The sequence below is a fragment of the Platichthys flesus genome, chromosome 9, assembly GCF_949316205.1.
Source record: "Platichthys flesus chromosome 9, fPlaFle2.1, whole genome shotgun sequence".
In the NCBI taxonomy this organism is placed as follows: Eukaryota; Metazoa; Chordata; class Actinopteri; order Pleuronectiformes; family Pleuronectidae; genus Platichthys; species Platichthys flesus.
Genome location: NC_084953.1, coordinates 10411130 through 10428692, shown reverse-complemented (window position 1 = coordinate 10428692; position 17563 = coordinate 10411130). Strand labels below are relative to the sequence as shown.

At 41.2% G+C, this 17563-nt stretch overlaps 2 protein-coding genes across 2 annotated transcripts; both read right to left on the bottom strand.

The window, feature by feature from the left end:
- Nucleotides 1–1243: 1243 nt before the first annotated feature.
- Nucleotides 1244–4924, bottom strand: LOC133960804 (5-hydroxytryptamine receptor 3A-like). Its single transcript, XM_062395645.1, has 8 exons — nucleotides 4808–4924; nucleotides 4525–4569; nucleotides 4344–4453; nucleotides 4081–4250; nucleotides 3680–3840; nucleotides 3198–3408; nucleotides 2639–2923; nucleotides 1244–1461 (listed from the first exon to the last, which is right to left on the bottom strand). Exons 1-8 carry the CDS (start codon nucleotides 4907–4909, stop codon nucleotides 1244–1246), a joined length of 1302 nt encoding a protein of 433 aa, XP_062251629.1. The 5' UTR covers nucleotides 4910–4924.
- A 3431-nt stretch (nucleotides 4925–8355) lies between these two features.
- On the bottom strand, nucleotides 8356–11698 carry LOC133960803 (5-hydroxytryptamine receptor 3A-like). Its single transcript, XM_062395643.1, has 8 exons — nucleotides 11567–11698; nucleotides 11299–11343; nucleotides 11118–11227; nucleotides 10848–11017; nucleotides 10456–10616; nucleotides 9892–10102; nucleotides 9338–9622; nucleotides 8356–8573 (listed from the first exon to the last, which is right to left on the bottom strand). The coding sequence occupies exons 1-8, from the start codon at nucleotides 11666–11668 to the stop codon at nucleotides 8356–8358; spliced, it is 1302 nt and encodes a 433-aa protein (XP_062251627.1). The 5' UTR covers nucleotides 11669–11698.
- Nucleotides 11699–17563: the final 5865 nt, after the last annotated feature.

The following is a 17563-nucleotide window of genomic DNA, read 5'->3' as shown; positions in this document are numbered from 1 at the left end:
CTTTCTGCTTTCTCTTGCCATCTGCATATGAGACCGAGAGCTGTTGTGTTGCAGGTAGGGCCTGCCCCTTTAAGGAAAGTTTGTAGTGTGTGACGTAGTGCACCAAGGTATTGTGGGAAAAGACGCTAAAAGTGTGTGTATAACAAGAGGTGACGGACCAACTGGAGGTGATGCCAGTGTTGCTTCTGCTGTATATCCGAGAAATAGAGTGTGGCCGCATTCCAAGTAAAGAAACATGTCCTCCTCCTTCTTCACGGAGCGGTCCGGACGGCTGGTTACCGGTCAGACAGCGAGCCAAGATAACCAGTGACAGGGGCGGCACCTGGTACAGGCGACATAGGAGACTGATTTCTCATGACGTGACACATGCAATGTAAAACAATACATTAAGTCACACCATCATCCTCTAACCCCGGGTTACTCGGGCTTTTCGCACCTGCAGCGTAGTGCCGGAAAGAACCGGGAAGCGCCGCGGCCACAAACACACACACAAGCACATAATCTCCTGTGGGGGGGTGGCGGCAGAATTTTTACTCTCCAGAGAACATTTTCAACGACTTTGAATAACACAGTTCAAAGGTCAGATTTTGTGTTTTTTCTGAAAGAATCACTTCACAATGTCACACAATAAAAGAATGGTAATGAAACTGTATTGTTAGTAATTATCAAGCTATTTGATAACAAAGAAAGGTAATGGAGCTCAATAAGTTGCAACAGCTCAGCTCAACCACCTGTGGCCTGCACCAGCTAATCCTCCAGCCCTGGACTAATGAGTCAGTTTTGTAACAATTTCCTCAATACAGTCTAGAAATTATGTTTATGATTGAGTGATTTATTAATGAAGATGATGGAGAAGAAGGTTCCTGTCCATGAGAGAGCTTCCATTCAGACAAGAGAGGCAATGATTCTCAGTTGAGTTTAATCAACAGGCAAAGAAATGTTTATAGAGTTCACCAGAATAACACAAACAACACATTAGACACAGCTCATGAGATATCATAGACCTGTTTCTTTCCCTAAATAGACATCGAACACAACAAAAGTATTAAGGTTTAACAGAAGAAGGCATCTAGAGGTTTATGTGTCCGGGGACCATGACTTTCTCTTAAAATGCCCCGTTAGCTAATTTCTCATGGGGTGTAACATGTAAGCAATGAGGATTACTATCTCACTATAGATAGTCATTTAATTTCTTTAAATTTAGACTCTGAAAAGCAGTGAATTGGTCCCAGGCCTTGTCCGGTCAAGTCTGGTTGATCCAGATGCACCACATGGTGATGATAACAATGAAGTAGCAGGATATGAGCAGCAGATAGATGCGGAAGAGCAGGAAGTCAAGGACATATCCCACGTGGCACCACTGGTCCTGCAGCTCGCCCTCCTTCTTCAGCGACGCGAGGTGGGTGCGGAGGTCGGCCAGGAACTGACAGATCTGCTGCAGCTCAGTCAGAGCGACTGTAACAGGCAGGGCAACAGAAATCAGCCGCTTAACACGATGCACGGTCTGGAATCAGGACATGTTACAGCCACTGGCTGGACATACAGTATATAACATCTGATAATTAAGATTGGATAGGATTGGACAGATGTTTGCTGGCTGAGACGTCCCTAAGCCGTAGGCTAATGAATCAGAAACCAGCTCATTATTATGAATGTGGAGCTTCAGTGGATTTGCAAATAAGATGGTGTAAGGTGGAGGCTGCTTTATATGGAGGACCATACATGACTTAAGTAAAAATAAAAAAATAAATGTATAAATAAATACAGAAATAAATAAATAAATAAAAAAATAAAAAAGGAAATAAATTAATTAATACAGAAATAAATAAATAACTCAATAACTCTCGCTCAGAGACACGGGCAGTGACTGAGACTTGAGCTCTTCACCGTGAAGCAGCCGCTCAGTGACTTTGTAGAACAGTGGAAACAGTGAAAACACAGAGTTTCTCTGGTCACATCTGCTCAGAGATCAGCGGCTTCATGATCAGAGCAGAGGCGGCAGGTGGTTTGTACCGAGCTGGAGTTTCTGTTTCCTCCTCCTCCCTCTGGTCGCTCCTTGTGCTCAGTAGAACACGAGACGTGACGCTCACAGTCAGGACTACTGACACCTAAATCATCCCAATAAAAAATAACCTTAACTAACCCTCTGAACTTGAACTAGTTAATTTTAAGTGTGAACTGGCTCAACGCTGCAAACAGCTACTGGACACCAGCATTGAGAGGCAGAAGTAGTAGGGCTGGATCAAAACATGACATTTCTTTTGGTATTAACATATTTATTTATTTATTTCTGTATTAATTAATTTATTTCCTTTTCTATTTATTTCTGTATTTATTTATACATTTGTTTATTTATTTATTTTTACTAAAGTCATGTATGGTCCTCCATAGCTTTAAACTGGATGAAGCCAAATATAAATGAGGATTTGGTTTTAATAGAAAAGAGCGAAGATAATGAGAAAATGTTCAATCTAGATTGAATGTTAACTACACTGTGATGCTCTATACTGTAGAAATGTCTCATGATAATACTGATACATTTTTAGATGAGACCTAATAAATAGATTGTAAATAAGTTTTTTCTTTGTTCCAAAATGTGACCTCTAAGGTAAAGCCAGTGAGGACCTTCACTGGGTGTGAGTACCTCCACTGTTGGTTGTTTGCTTGGCAGGTGACTGGTCGGTGTGTTGAACGACCAACGGGCCTGAGCTCTGAGGTTTATCCTCCTGTGGGGGGCAAGGGGGCCGGACGCCCTCCGGCCAGGGGTAGCAGATGAGGTTGGCGATGTGTTTGAGGATAATCACCCTCACCCAGTTTGGAACCTCTTGATATTTCTTGGAGTTGTTGTGCAGGACATTGGTAATGATGACCGTCTCCAGCAGACTGATGACCATGAGGGCCAGACACACTGAGAAATAGATGCCTACAGAAGATAGAGGGACAGAAGAGTTGCTTGAATGCATAATTTCTAAAATATGATCCATAAAGTAACACAATTATTCCTTTTTTCCAAAAACCCAAACTCTTTCTGTCATTGCTTGGGTCATGGACATTTCTGGGAGGTAAAATGTTTGATATTGACTGAAAATGATTTTTAATTAACACCGTAGATTATCATGATGATAACAACGGTGACACCTGTGTGACATCATTTTTGTTTCAGGAAACAACACCACCACAGCGCCTTGACCTCTGACCTATGAGGGGCGTGCCGTTGGCTGTGCTGGGCAGCAGGTCGTTCATGATGAGCAGGAAGACGGTGTAGCCCAGGATGAGGGTCATCTTGAAGGAGGCGCGGTCCACGCTGTGGGGGGGCAGGTAGAAGGACAGGATGTCGATGAGCATGAGGAAGGAGCTGGGGATGAGCAGGTTGACCACGTAGAGGACTGGGCGCCGCTTGATGACCACCTAGAGTCAAAGACAGGTTTGTTCACTTCAGATGCATCTCTGTGGATGTGTATAAAATATAACGTATATAACAACTTTATTAACACATTTTTAGCCAAATGTAAATTTAGAACAACATTAACATTAATTTACAGTCATTTTCTGTTAAGTTCAATATTCACAAATTTCATGCTCGGTTTTTGGTCTGTTTGTTGTCGGCCTGTAGGTTTTACGGTCGATGTATTTACAGATTCAAGCACAGTAAACAACATGCTAACTAATCTCCGGTCACCCAGAAGGTGATGATGTCCCACTCGTCGATCCCAAACTGGAGGATGGACGTCTCTCCCAGTATGTCCACCAGCTCCCATTCTCCGCTGGCTTCCAGGTAACGCTTGGAGTTTACAGATATCTCCTCGAAGGTCAGTGCTGGACTGAGCCTCACATCTCGTACTGTGAAAAGTGAAAAGACATTAAGAGAGAGAAAACGGTAGTTAAAAGTTAGCTTAATGCTAAGTTTCCATGATTTTACATAGCGATTAGTTGTTTTTTCTTCTTTTTGTTCTTATTTATTTTCTATTCCCTGACCCACATTTTCAGACCCATTGCTGCACCAGCTTTGTGTCTCAGTGCAGGCTATGACTCGATAACTTGTTTGTGCGATTGTGTATTTGTCAAGGAGCCATTTCTTACTGGTGTGCATGTAGGAGCCAAACGTGAATGTGCAGTTCTGCACGTCGAAGGGAAAACTGAAGATCTCCAGGTTGCAGGCCGAGACGAGTCGCAGCATCCGGTCCCAGCCGATGTGACCCGTGTGGTTGACGTAGACGTATGGACACGCTTGGGAGACGTCATCATCCACACTTTTGGGGGGGGGGGGTTGGAGGAATCAGGATGAAGTACAAGAGAATAGTAAAAGAAATCTGCTTTCTGTGAAACAGCTCAATGAAACTTACAATTCATACACGATGATGTCAGGAGACCAAAGCTCCTTCACGGGGAGGGAAATCCTAGTGACGCCATCACACTCCTCAGGGTCCCAGACCAGGAACTCATGCTGCCAGTACTGCAGTGAAACAAAGTCCAACATCAAATATGATTTGATCTTACATTATTATGTCTCTCACTGATTCTTACCAGTCTGAGCCACAGGAAAGTAGTGAGAATCTGGGTCTTCTCGTTCTGAAATCACAGTAAACAGAAGGTAAAACTAAAGTGAAGCCGACTGCTTTCTCTTTAAGGTCAGAATTACTCTAAGTCAAAAACTGTTTACACACAATAAATCTAATTGAAATTTCACTTCAGCAAACATCTGGCTGACATTCTCTCTGTCAACCACTGCACAGGTTCTCTCAGCGCATTCTTATTCTGGATTTAAGAGGTACTTTTCTTTAAAGATCACTTTAAATGACAGTCTCACCACTCCCAGGACAGCGTAGAGGGTGAAGGAGATGTTGGTAATGGTGGGATTGCTGAGGTTCACTGCTGGCCTGAAGGACTTCAGGTCAAACACAGCCTGCATGGACTCCAAGGTCGGACCACTGTGACCTTCTTTACACGTCAGTTTACTGAGACACAGAGACGCTGACGAGAGAAGAGGACGGACGTTTTTCCAATAAACTTTGACGGCTGCTACGCTCATATCTAAACTGCAGCTTTACAGTTTCTCACCAATTATTTCACAGATGTGCTAATAAGCAAATCATTTGCATTTAAAGATCTAAAATGCATTTCCAGGTAAAAATACACAAAACTATGGTAGCATTTCCCTTAAATCACTAAAGACTCACAGAACCTTCCACAATTATAGGAAACATAACAAAATGAGCTTTGCATAATAGATTTTGATATTAAATGGCCCAAGGAAATACTGTTTGATATTAGACAGGTCACAGTGGCATCCTATAATTCCTCAACATAACATAATATGACTTGCTGTGTTTATAAGTTGAATGATAAATAGCTAAATGTGGCAGATGCTAACGTTTTTTCTTCTCCACCAGCGAAGATAAGTCTGTATTAATCCACTGTGAGAATAATTTTCACTACATGAATTTAAACTGAAATAATTTAAATGGTGAGAATAAGCCACGTCTCAGCTGCAGAGCTAAATGTGCTTTGGTTTTCGGAAAAATTGGACACACACGTGACTCCAATCGATAAAGTAGTGAACAACATAAGTAGATGGTCATTACCTGATATTACGAGTAAACCTGAGACGATGGCGATGCTCTTCAGAGAGGAACTCATCCTGGATGATTCTGAGAGATCAAATCAGCTCCAGAAACGTCAACCTTCACATGAATAAGGCAAAGTGGACTCCTGCTGACGGTGAACATGCACACATTGTTTGTGCAACTTAACGGAAGACTAGTTCTCTGGAGACTTAACCACAACCTCCATCCCCCCCCCCCCCCCCCCGCCAGCAGACAAGATCTCATACAAAAAAAAATTCTGCATCTAAATATTCCATAATTTAGATTATTTCTGCCCCCACAACCTGAGCAAAACAACACAATCAACGCAGATTGTTCTCCCACAAAGCTGCAGTAACAAATAATTGTTATATGTCCATTTATTAAATGATAGCTATACAGAATTTCCTCAAATTAAAAGATGTGATATTTATGTATTTATGCCTCAAATGCTTTGACCTCAGACTGCTGTGGGTACCAGGAGGACCCAGACAAAATGAACAAATGAAAGAAGTCCTAAAACATTTCATCCGTAAATGGAGATACAAAACACACAACACACAGATGGATCATGAACTCACACAGTTAAACGTGGAGCTTGTTATTCCACACCTTCAGTAACCACTCAGCCATTTTATTTTTCAACACCTCCACCTCTGGGGGATAAAATCTGTTCCATGGTTCCATGTACTTATTAATGGTTTTATGCCTTTTTAGAAATCTTCAATGATTCACTGTTACAAACTCGCTGTTGAGGAGAGAAAGAGAATCAACATGAACCTACGGTTTTTGGTCAAATTTGATAATTCATGTTTAGGATTGAACTTTAACTTTATCTTTAAAACAGAAACAGGGAGCACTACAAAGGAGTCTTAACATCCTTAAATTAAACAAGAAAAAAAAACATAGGTGAACTGAAAGTCCCAATCACATAATTAAAAAAACCTTTAAAGAAAACCCCTGCTCCGATTGACTCCGAATATAAAATCAGGGGCTCTATCCAGCAAAATACCAGCATGTGTCTGGGCCTTGAGGGGATATATCATAGACCAGTGGTTCTCTACTGGTCTGGCTTAGGGACCCACCATCACCCCTTCCTGACGAGCCAAATCGAGGAAGATTTTCAACTTCTCAAATTGATTTGATGAAAAGATGGTGCAGTTTGAACCTGAGATAGTACAGAATATCACTAGCCTGGATGCCAGACAAATTTAGCCCCGCCCACAACATTTGAGGTCGGGAAGTTCGGTCTGGAGTCGCTCCATTGAGGAGAAATTATGCCCGACCGGGCCAATCAGATTGTCAGAGCGGGCTTTATACGATGATGGACAAATTCGTTTTCAACAAACATGCCTGCCGCTGGCGAGCTGAGATGTGTAGATGCTGCCATTGAGTCTGTTTAAGAAGACATCGACAGCGCATTCATTTTGAAAGAGGAACAGGGAACACGGAGGCGACTCCAAAGCACCGCGCTAATCCCTATCTCCCCGGCGCTTGGCTGTTCACACCGGACACTGAAGCGACGCTGAACCGCCGGGCAGCACTAATAATATCACCCGTTCATCCAGTAGATTAAAAGCATATACTTACTTGTTGCTCCAACATTAAGCAACAGCGTCCCAACATTTGTCTTTCTTGGTGTTGTCTTTATACAACATGTTCCGAGGATCATACAACTCACTGTACTTCTCCACTTCAATTATTAATTTAATGTCATCCATGTTGAAGAACTTCGCTGTTTGCTCCGTTAAATGTCGGGTGTCGGGGGTAAATTACGTATTCTCCACTCAAGCCCATGTGGAGAACGTAGCCCCCTCTCTCTCTCTCTTTTTATCTGTATCACTGATTGTGTGGCTGTAGTGGATGGGCAGAGGGGGACATTTAATAATGTCAATGGTCAAATTAAAACTCCAGGACAACAGAAGGGGACTTCAAAGTATGGGATGCATATTTGATCATTTATATCATTAGTAAATAACTCACAATTCGTTGCTTAACATACGTCACATACTACGTTGCTCTGATTGGTTGTAGGTCTATCCAATTGAGCGAAGAGGAATTTTATTTCCTGGTCAGTTGAAACACGCCCCATAATCACAGCCCAATGGAGCGGTCTCAGACTCACATTCTGACTAGACTTGTGAGTCTGACAACGTCAGGCTAGAATATCACAGGATGCCAACACAAAAAAACATGTTTAATGATAATCCAAGACGACCAGCAGGTGGCGATAATAGAAAGGGAAATATTCCCTTACACACTCAATTAGCTGCATTTTACTACATTTACTAATGAGTCAGTTTTGTAACATTTTCCTCAATACAGTCTAGAAATTATGTTTATGATTGAGTGATTTCTTTATGAAGATGATGGAGAAGAAGGTTCCTGTCCGTGAGAGAGCTTCCATTCAGACAAGAGAGGCAATGATTCTCAGTTGAGTTTAATCAACAGGTAAAGAAATGTTTATAGTTCACCAGAGTTCACCAGAATAACACAAACAACACATTAGACACAGCTCATGAGATATCATAGACCTGTTTCTTTCCCTAAATAGACATCGAACACAACAAAAGTATTAAGGTTTAACAGAAGAAGGCATCTAGAGGTGAATGTGTCCGGGGACCATGACTTTCTCTTAAAATGCACCGTTAGCTAATTTCTCATGGGGTGTAACATGTAAGCAATGAGGATTACTATCTCACTATAGATATTCATTTCATTTCTTTAAATTTAGACTCTGAAAAGCAGTGAATTGGTCCCAGGCCTTGTCCGGTCAAGTCTGGTTGATCCAGATGCACCACATGGTGATGATGACAATGAAGTAGCAGGATATGAGCAGCAGATAGATGCGGAAGAGCAGGAAGTCGAGGACATATCCCACGTGGCACCACTGGTCATGCAGCTCGCCCTCCTTCTTCAGCGACGCGAGGTGGGCGCGGAGGTCGGCCAGGAACTGACAGATCTGCTGCAGCTCAGTCAGAGCGACTGTAACAGGCAGGGCAACAGAAATCAGCCGCTTAACACGATGCACGGTCTGGAATCAGGACCGGAGACATGATACAGCCACTGGCTGGACATACAGTATATAACATCTGATAATTAAGATGAAAAATTATAAAAACACACCAACACAATATACAACAAATTACAAAATCTTAAACCAGAATTCAGATTAATCTAAATCCATAGATAACGTCAGTGAGCTTAGGTTTTCTGTGTTTCCCTCTTTCTTAACAAAACAAGCTAATTCTGAAACATGGTTGAGACATTCATCCACTAATAAAATATTGATAAAGGTTTAGTGAGGTCAAATATTTGGTCTCATAAACACATTGCTTTTATAGGTTATGATGTAGCTTGATGCTACGGTGACTGTTTAGCTGTTTGCTTTGGATTGGACAGATGTTTGCCGGCTGAGACGTCCCTAAGCCGTAGCAGAAACCAGCTCATTATTATGAATGTGGAGCTTGAGTGGATTTGCAAATAAGATGGTGTAAGGTGGAGGCTGCTTTAAACTGGATGAAGCCAAATATAAATGAGGATTTGGTTTTAATAGAAAAGAGTGAAGATAATGAGAAAATGTTCAATCTAGATTGAATGTTAACTACACTGTGATTCTCCATACTGTAGAAATGTCTCATGATAATACTGATACATTTTTAGATGAGACCTAATAAATAGATTGTAAATAAGTTTTTTCTTTGTTCCAAAATGTGACCTCTAAGGTAAAGCCAGTGAGGACCTTCACTGGGTGGGAGTACCTCCACTGTTGGTTGTTTGCTTGGCAGGTGACTGGTCGGTGTGTTGAACGACCAACGGGCCTGAGCTCTGAGGTTTATCCTCCTGTGGGGGGGAAGGGGGCCGGACGCCCTCCGGCCAGGGGTAGCAGATGAGGTTGGCGATGTGTTTGAGGATAATCACCCTCACCCAGTTTGGAACCTCTTGATATTTCTTGGAGTTGTTGTGCAGGACATTGGTAATGATGACCGTCTCCAGCAGACTGATGACCATGAGGGCCAGACACACTGAGAAATAGATGCCTACAGAAGATAGAGGGACAGAAGAGTTGCTTGAATGCATAATTTCTAAAATATGATCCATAAAGTAACACAATTATTATTTTTCTCCCAAAACCCAAACTCTTTCTGTCATTGCTTGGGTCATGGGAATTTCTGGGAGGTAAAATGTTTGATATTGACTGAAAAATGATTTTTAATTAACACCGTGGATGTTAACAACAGTGAAACCTGTGACCTACACTACGTAAGCTTTCAGGGTACATCAACACCACAGCGCCTTGACCTCTGACCTATGATGGGCGTGCCGTTGGCTGTGCTGGGCAGCAGGTCATTCATGATGAGCAGGAAGACGGTGTAGCCCAGGATGAGGGTCATCTTGAAGGAGGCGCGGTCCACGCTGTGGGGGGGCAGGTAGAAGGACAGGATGTCGATGAGCATGAGGAAGGAGCTGGGGATGAGCAGGTTGACCACGTAGAGGACTGGGCGCCGCTTGATGACCACCTAGAGTCAAAGACAGGTTTGTTCACTTCAAATGCATCTCTGTGGATGTGTAAAAAATATAACGTATATAACAACTTTATTAACACATTTTTAGCCAAATGTAAATTTAGAACAACATTAACATTAATTTACAGTCATTTTCTGTTAAGTTCAATATTCACAATTTTTATGCTCAGTTTTTGGTCTCAGCCAACTCATAAGGGAACATTTAAACTTTTATGCTTTTAAAATCTCCACTGTGTTCACCAGTTAATTTCTAACTGTGGCTGGCTGTGGTCGGCCTATAGGTTTTACAGTTGATATATTTACAGATTCAAGCACATTAAACAACATGCTAACTAATCTCCGGTCACCCAGAAGGTGATGATGTCCCACTCGTCGATCCCAAACTGGAGGATGGACGTCTCTCCCAGTATGTCCACCAGCTCCCATTCTCCGCTGGCTTCCAGGTAACGCTTGGAGTTTACAGATATCTCCTCGAAGGTCAGTGCTGGACTGAGCCTCACATCTCGTACTGTGAAAAGTGAAAAGACATTAAGGGAGAGGAAGCATACGCAAACGGTAGTTAAAAGTTACCTTAATGCCAAGCGTCCCTGATTTTACATGGCGTCTTTTTGTGTGTATTTATTTTGTATTCCTTGACCCACATGGCTGCACCAGCTTTGGGTCCGTTGTGTCTCAGTGCAGGCTATGACTCGATAACTTGTTTTTGCGATTGTGTATTTGTCATGCAGCCTTTTCTTACTGGTGTGCATGTAGGAGCCAAACGTGAATGTGCAGTTCTGCACGTCGAAGGGAAAACTGAAGATCTCCAGGTTGCAGGCCGAGACGAGTCGCAGCATCCTGTCCCAGCGGATGTGACCCGTGTGGTTGACGTAGACGTATGGACACGCTTGGGAGACGTCATCATCCACACTTTTGGGGGGGGGGGGGTTGGAGGTGGAGGAATCAGGATGAAGTACAAGAAAAGAGCAAAAGAAATCTGCTTTCTGCGAAACAGCTCAATGAAACTTACAATTCATACACGATGATGTCAGGAGACCAAAGCTCCTTCACGGGGAGGGAAATCCTAGTGACGCCATCACACTCCTCAGGGTCCCAGACCAGGAACTCATGCAGCCAGTACTGCAGTGAAACAAAGTCCAATATCAAATATGATTTGATCTTTCATCATTATGTCTCTCCATGATTCTTACCAGTCTGAGCCACAGGAAAGTAGTGAGAATCTGGGTCTTCTCGTTCTGAAATCACAGTAAACAGAAGGTAAAACTAAAGTGAAGCCGACTGCTTTCTCTTTAAGGTCAGAATTACTCTAAGTCAAAAACTGTTTACACACAATAAATCTAATTGAAATTTCACTTCAGCAAACATCTGGCTGACATTCTCTCTGTCAACTACTGCACAGGTTCTCTCAGGATTTAAGAGGTACTTTTCTTTAAAGATCACTTTAAATGACAGTCTCACCACTCCCAGGACAGCGTAGAGGGTGAAGGAGATGTTGGTAATGGTGGGATTGCTGAGGTTCACTGCTGGCCTGAAGGAATTCAGGTCTAACACAGCCTGCATGGACTCCAGGGTCGGACCACTGTGACCTTCTTTACACGTCAGTTTACTGAGACACAGAGACGCTGACGAGAGAAGAGGACGGACGTTTTTCCAATAAACTCTGACGGCTGCTACGCTCATATCTAAACTGCAGCTTTACAGTTTCTCACCAATTATTAAAGAAATGTGCTAATAAGCAAATAATATCCATTTAAAGATGTAAAGGTTAAAATACAACTATAAACACTATGGTAGCATTTTCATTAAAACACTAATAACTCACATATCAGAACAAAATCTGACACAATTATAGGAAGCATAACAAAATGAGCTTTGCATAATAGATTTTGATATTAAATGGCCCAAGGAAATACTGTTTGATATTAGACAGGTCACAGTGGCATCCTATAATTCCTCAACATAACATAGTATGAGTTGCTGTGTATATAAGTTGAAAGATAAATAGCAAAATGTGGCAGATGCTAACTTTTTGTTCTCCTCCAGCAGTAAAAACAACGTCTGAAACAATCTGGATAAATCACTACATGAATTTAAACTGAAATAATTTAAATGAGGAGAACAAGCCACGTCTCACCTGCAGAGCTAAATGTGCTTCGCTTTGGAAAAAGTTGACACACACGTAACTCCAATCGATAAAGTAGTGAACATAAGTAGATGGTCATTACCTGATATTACGAGTAAAACTGAGATGATGCCGATGCTCTTCAGAGAGGAACCCATGCTGGAGGTTTCTGAGAGAACAAATCAGCTCCAGAAACGTCGACCTACACATGAATAAGGCAAAGTGGACTCCTGCTGACGGTGAACATGCACACATTGTTTGTGCAACTTAACGGAAGATTAGTTCTCTGGAGACTTAACCACAACCTCCATCCCCCTCACCATCCCAGCAAACAAGACAGTACAGAAACAAAACAAAAAAACTTTTTGCATCCAAATATTCCATAATTTAGATTATTTCTGCCCCCACAACCTGAGCAAAACAACACAATCACAGCAGACTGTTCTCCCACAAAATTGCAATAACAAATATAAGTTATATGTCCATTTATTAAATGATAGATATACAGAATTTCCTCAAATTAAAAGATGTGATATTCCTATATTTATGAATCAAATGCTTTGGCATCAGATTGCTGTGGGTACCAGGAGGACCCAGACAAATGAACAAAAATATAATTGAAAGAAGTCCTAAAACATTTCATCCATAAATTAAGATACAAAACACACAGATGGATCATGAACTCACACAGTTAAACGTGGAGCTTGTTGTTCCACACCTTCAGTAACCACTCAGCCATTTTATTTTTCAACACCTCCACCTCTGGGGGTTAAAATCTGCTCCATGGTTCAATGTACTTATTAATGGTTTTATGCCTTTTTATAAATCTGTGATTCACTGTTACAAACTCGCTGTTGTGGAGAGAAAGAGAATCAACATGAACCTACGGTTTTTGGTCAAATTTGATAATTCATGTTTAGGATTGAACCTTAACTTTATCTTTAAAACAGAAACAGGGAGCACTACAAAGGAGTCTTAACATCCTTAAATTAAACAAGAAAAAAAAACAGGTGAACTGAAAGTCCCAATCACATAATTAAAAAAACCTTTAAAGAAAACCCCTGCTCCGATTGACTCCGAATATAAAATCAGGGGCTCTATTCAGCAAAATACCAGCATGTGTCTGGGCCTTGAGGGGATATATCATAGACCAGTGGTTCTCAACTGGTCTGGCTTCGGGACCCACCATCACCCCTTCCTGACGAGCCGCGACCCAAATTGAGGAAGATTTTTTGAACTTCTCAAATTGATTTGATGAAAACATGGTGCAGTTTGAACCTGTGATAGTACAGAATATCACAGGATGCCAACACAAAAAAACAAGTTTAATGATAATCCAAGACAACCAGCAGGTGGCGATAATAGAGAGGGAAATATTCCCTTACACACTCAATTCGCTGCATTTTAATTAAAAACCTAAAAGTGCATCTTAAGCAAACAGTAAAACAACATGTTGCATTCACCGTGGGTTGTCGACGTATGACAGATAAGACCCAATCAGGAGGAGAGGACGTTTTTTTCTTTTTGGGGTCTCCAAAGCTCCAGGGTACTATGACACCAGGTGTAAGAGGTGCAAAAGCTATGCATTTAAAAATGTAAAATGATCAGTGTGACTGTAGCCTCAGCTGAATGGAAATCATCAACATCTTTTATTTGGGAGAAGTTTGGTTTTCTGCCTTTCAGGGTCACAAGTTTCCATCTCAATCGGTGGCAGCCAGCACAGGAGGATGAACATGGGCCCAAAAACAGGCTTCATTAATCACATTGCTGTCCACTCACTTTGTAAAGTTAAATGAACAAACAGCACAGCCTTTCTTATTTGAGCCTCACCTGGCACACTTTCCATCTGAATCACTTGGCCACCTGTCTACTTTGTCAAAACATCCCTATTGTACTTTTTGAGTAAAACGAGTTAAACAAGAATGTGTGAGTTTTCTGTGCCCCATTAGAATTTTCATCATATTGTTGTTTTACGTTAGTGTGTTTATTCTGGCATTTTGCCCCGACCAGTACAAAGATTTCTAGCCCACACCTCAACGTGTAATGAGCGTGAATCAGATCTTAAACTCGTAACAAACACAACACGAGATGACAAACAAGAGACGGCTTTCGTAAGGGAGTGGAGGCTTGCTTTATTAGTTTCGAAATTAATATTTTTTTTCTAAAATGGCGGACACATTATAACCGCATTACATATTGACATGAATAATAATGAATAACAATGAATAAAGGGGAAGAACTTGGTGTGTCTATACGCTTCATGAATATTGAAATCATCGATCAATGAAGCCTTCATTGCTTTTTCAGACATGAACTTTGGACAATGGCCGGAAAATTCGGTGCGAAGTTTATCTTTCACATATGAAGAACACAGCAGTGTATGTGTATGGCTCCTCTTTTTTATCCTGAGATATTTGCGTTATTTTGTATTTTACCACCATCTTGTGATGAAAATCATCAACATACCCGCTCACTTCTCCGGACTTGTCCAGGGTTCAATGCCTGTCTGAAAGTGGTTTATATTATAATTTCTTTATCAGAGAGTGTGTGGAAGTAGCAACAACTTTACAAACAAAAGAGAAAAGAATAAATGGAACCTGAAATTATACAAACATGGTTCATCAGCTGGAAGAGAACGAGTGGGACAAGAGAACAAGAATGATAGAAACCTGAAATGACACGTTACAGATCAAGATGGATTTCACAAACGTCTCAGTCTTACGGACCTACTGATGGGAAAAGCAAAGCAAAGAGAACTGGTGTTGCTTCACTGACAGTGCAGAAAAAACAAATGAGGGGATTAACAAGCGCTCTCAGATATTTGTTTCTGAAGAAAGAGATCATTTAAAGAATAAAAAGTAAATAAATTATTAAAATGAATAATGAAGGGAGGACAGATCAAGTGAGGTGTCATGTCACATTCAATTATTTCAAATAGAATTGTTTAACTGGTCTTTACATTTTCCTCTATCTACCTTGAAAACAATTAACAGGGTAAATAATGTGACCCTGCATCTAAATTAGGGGTCGTACGTCCGCGCCCACATGATGATGATGGTGATGAAGCTGACTGATATGAAGAGGACGTACAGGCAAAATACCAGCATGTGTCTGGGCCTTGAGAGGACATAACATAGACGAGTGGTTCTCAACTGGTCTGGCTTCGGGACCCACCATCACCCCTTCCTGACGAGCCGCGACCCAAATTGAGGAAGATTTTCAACTTCTCAAATTGATTTGATGAAAAGATGGTGCAGTTTGAACCTGTGATAGTACAGAATATCACAGGATGCCAACACAAAAAACAAGTTTAATGATAATCCAAGACGACCAGCAGGTGGCGATAATAGAGAGGGAAATATTCCCTTTCACACTCAATTAGCTGCATTTTGATTAAAAACCTAAAAGTGCATCTTAAGCAAACAGTAAAACAACATGTTGCATTCACCGGTGGTTGTCGACGTATGACAGATAAGACCCAATCAGGAGGAGAGGACGTTTTTTTCTTTTTGGGGTCTCCAAAGCTCCAGGGTACTATGACACCAGGTGTAAGAGGTGCAAAAGTTATGCATTTAAAAATGTAAAATGATCAGTGTGACTGTAGCCTCAGCTGAATGGAAATCATCAACATCTTTTATTTGGGAGAAGTTTGGTTTTCTGCCTTTCAGGGTCACAAGTTTCCATCTCAATCGGTGGCAGCCAGCACAGGAGGATGAACATGGGCCCAAAAACAGGCTTCATTAATCACATGGCTGTCCACTCACTTTGTAAAGTTAAATGAACAAACAGCACAGCCTTTCTTATTTGAGCCTCACCTGGCACACTTTCCATCTGAATCACTTGGCCACCTGTCTACTTTGTCAAAACATCCCTATTGTACTTTTTGAGTAAAACGAGTTAAACAAGACTGTGTGAGTTTTCTGTGCCCCATTAGAATTTTCATCATATTGTTGTTTTACGTTAGTGTGTTTATTCTGGCATTTTGCCCCGACCAGTACAAAGATTTCTAGCCCACACCTCAACGTGGAATAAGCGTGAATCAGATCTTAAACTCGTAACAAACACAACACGAGATGACAAACAAGAGACGGCTTTCGTAAGGGAGTGGAGGCTTGCTTTATTAGTTTCGAAATTAATATTTTTTTTCTAAAATGGCGGACACATTATAACCGCATTACATATTGACATGAATAATAATGAATAACAATGAATAAAGGGGAAGAACTTGGTGTGTCTATACGCTTCATGAATATTGAAATCATCGATCAATGAAGCCTTCATTGCTTTTTCAGACATGAACTTTGGACAATGGCCGGAAAATTCGGTGCGAAGTTTATCTTTCACATATGAAGAACACAGCAGTGTATGTGTATGGCTCCTCTTTTTTATCCTGAGATATTTGCGTTATTTTGTATTTTACCACCATCTTGTGATGAAAATCATCAACATACCCGCTCACTTCTCCGGACTTGTCCAGGGTTCAATGCCTGTCTGAAAGTGGTTTATATTATAATTTCTTTATCAGAGAGTGTGTGGAAGTAGCAACAACTTTACAAACAAAAGAGAAAAGAATAAATGGAACCTGAAATTATACAAACATGGTTCATCAGCTGGAAGAGAACGAGTGGGACAAGAGAACAAGAATGATAGAAACCTGAAATGACACGTTACAGATCAAGATGGATTTCACAAACGTCTCAGTCTTACGGACCTACTGATGGGAAAAGCAAAGCAAAGAGAACTGGTGTTGCTTCACTGACAGTGCAGAAAAAACAAATGAGGGGATTAACAAGCGCTCTCAGATATTTGTTTCTGAAGAAAGAGATCATTTAAAGAATAAAAAGTAAATAAATTATTAAAATGAATAATGAAGGGAGGACAGATCAAGTGAGGTGTCATGTCACATTCAATTATTTCAAATAGAATTGTTTAACTGGTCTTTACATTTTCCTCTATCTACCTTGAAAACAATTAACAGGGTAAATAATGTGACCCTGCATCTAAATCAGGGGTCGTACGTCCGCGCCCACATGATGATGATGGTGATGAAGCTGACTGATATGAAGAGGACGTACAGGCAAAATACCAGCATGTGTCTGGGCCTTGAGAGGATATAACATAGACCAGTGGTTCTCAACTGGTCTGGCTTCGGGACCCACCATCACCCCTTCCTGACGAGCCGCGACCCAAATTGAGGAAGATTTTCAACTTCTCAAATTGATTTGATGAAAAGATGGTGCAGTTTGAACCTGTGATAGTACAGAATATCACAGGATGCCAACACAAAAAAACAAGATTAATGATAATCCAAGACGACCAGCAGGTGGCGATAA

What these genes read in the sequence shown, in the direction of transcription:
- LOC133960804 (XM_062395645.1), bottom strand. Translation starts at nt 4,909, where the DNA reads ATGCAGGCTGTGTTTGACCTGAAGTCCTTCAGGCCAGCAGTGAACCTC. An exon ending in TCTACGCTGTCCTGGGAGTG is followed by an intron (nt 4,570 to 4,807) that starts GTGAGACTGTCA and finishes CTGTGATTTCAG; the next exon opens with AACGAGAAGACCCAGATTCT. An exon ending in CAACGGCACGCCCCTCATAG is followed by an intron (nt 2,924 to 3,197) that starts GTCAGAGGTCAA and finishes TATCTTCTGTAG; the next exon opens with GCATCTATTTCTCAGTGTGT.
- LOC133960803 (XM_062395643.1), bottom strand. Translation starts at nt 11,668, where the DNA reads ATGCAGGCTGTGTTAGACCTGAATTCCTTCAGGCCAGCAGTGAACCTC. An exon ending in TCTACGCTGTCCTGGGAGTG is followed by an intron (nt 11,344 to 11,566) that starts GTGAGACTGTCA and finishes CTGTGATTTCAG; the next exon opens with AACGAGAAGACCCAGATTCT. An exon ending in GACATCATCGTGTATGAATT is followed by an intron (nt 11,018 to 11,117) that starts GTAAGTTTCATT and finishes CCCCCCCAAAAG; the next exon opens with TGTGGATGATGACGTCTCCC.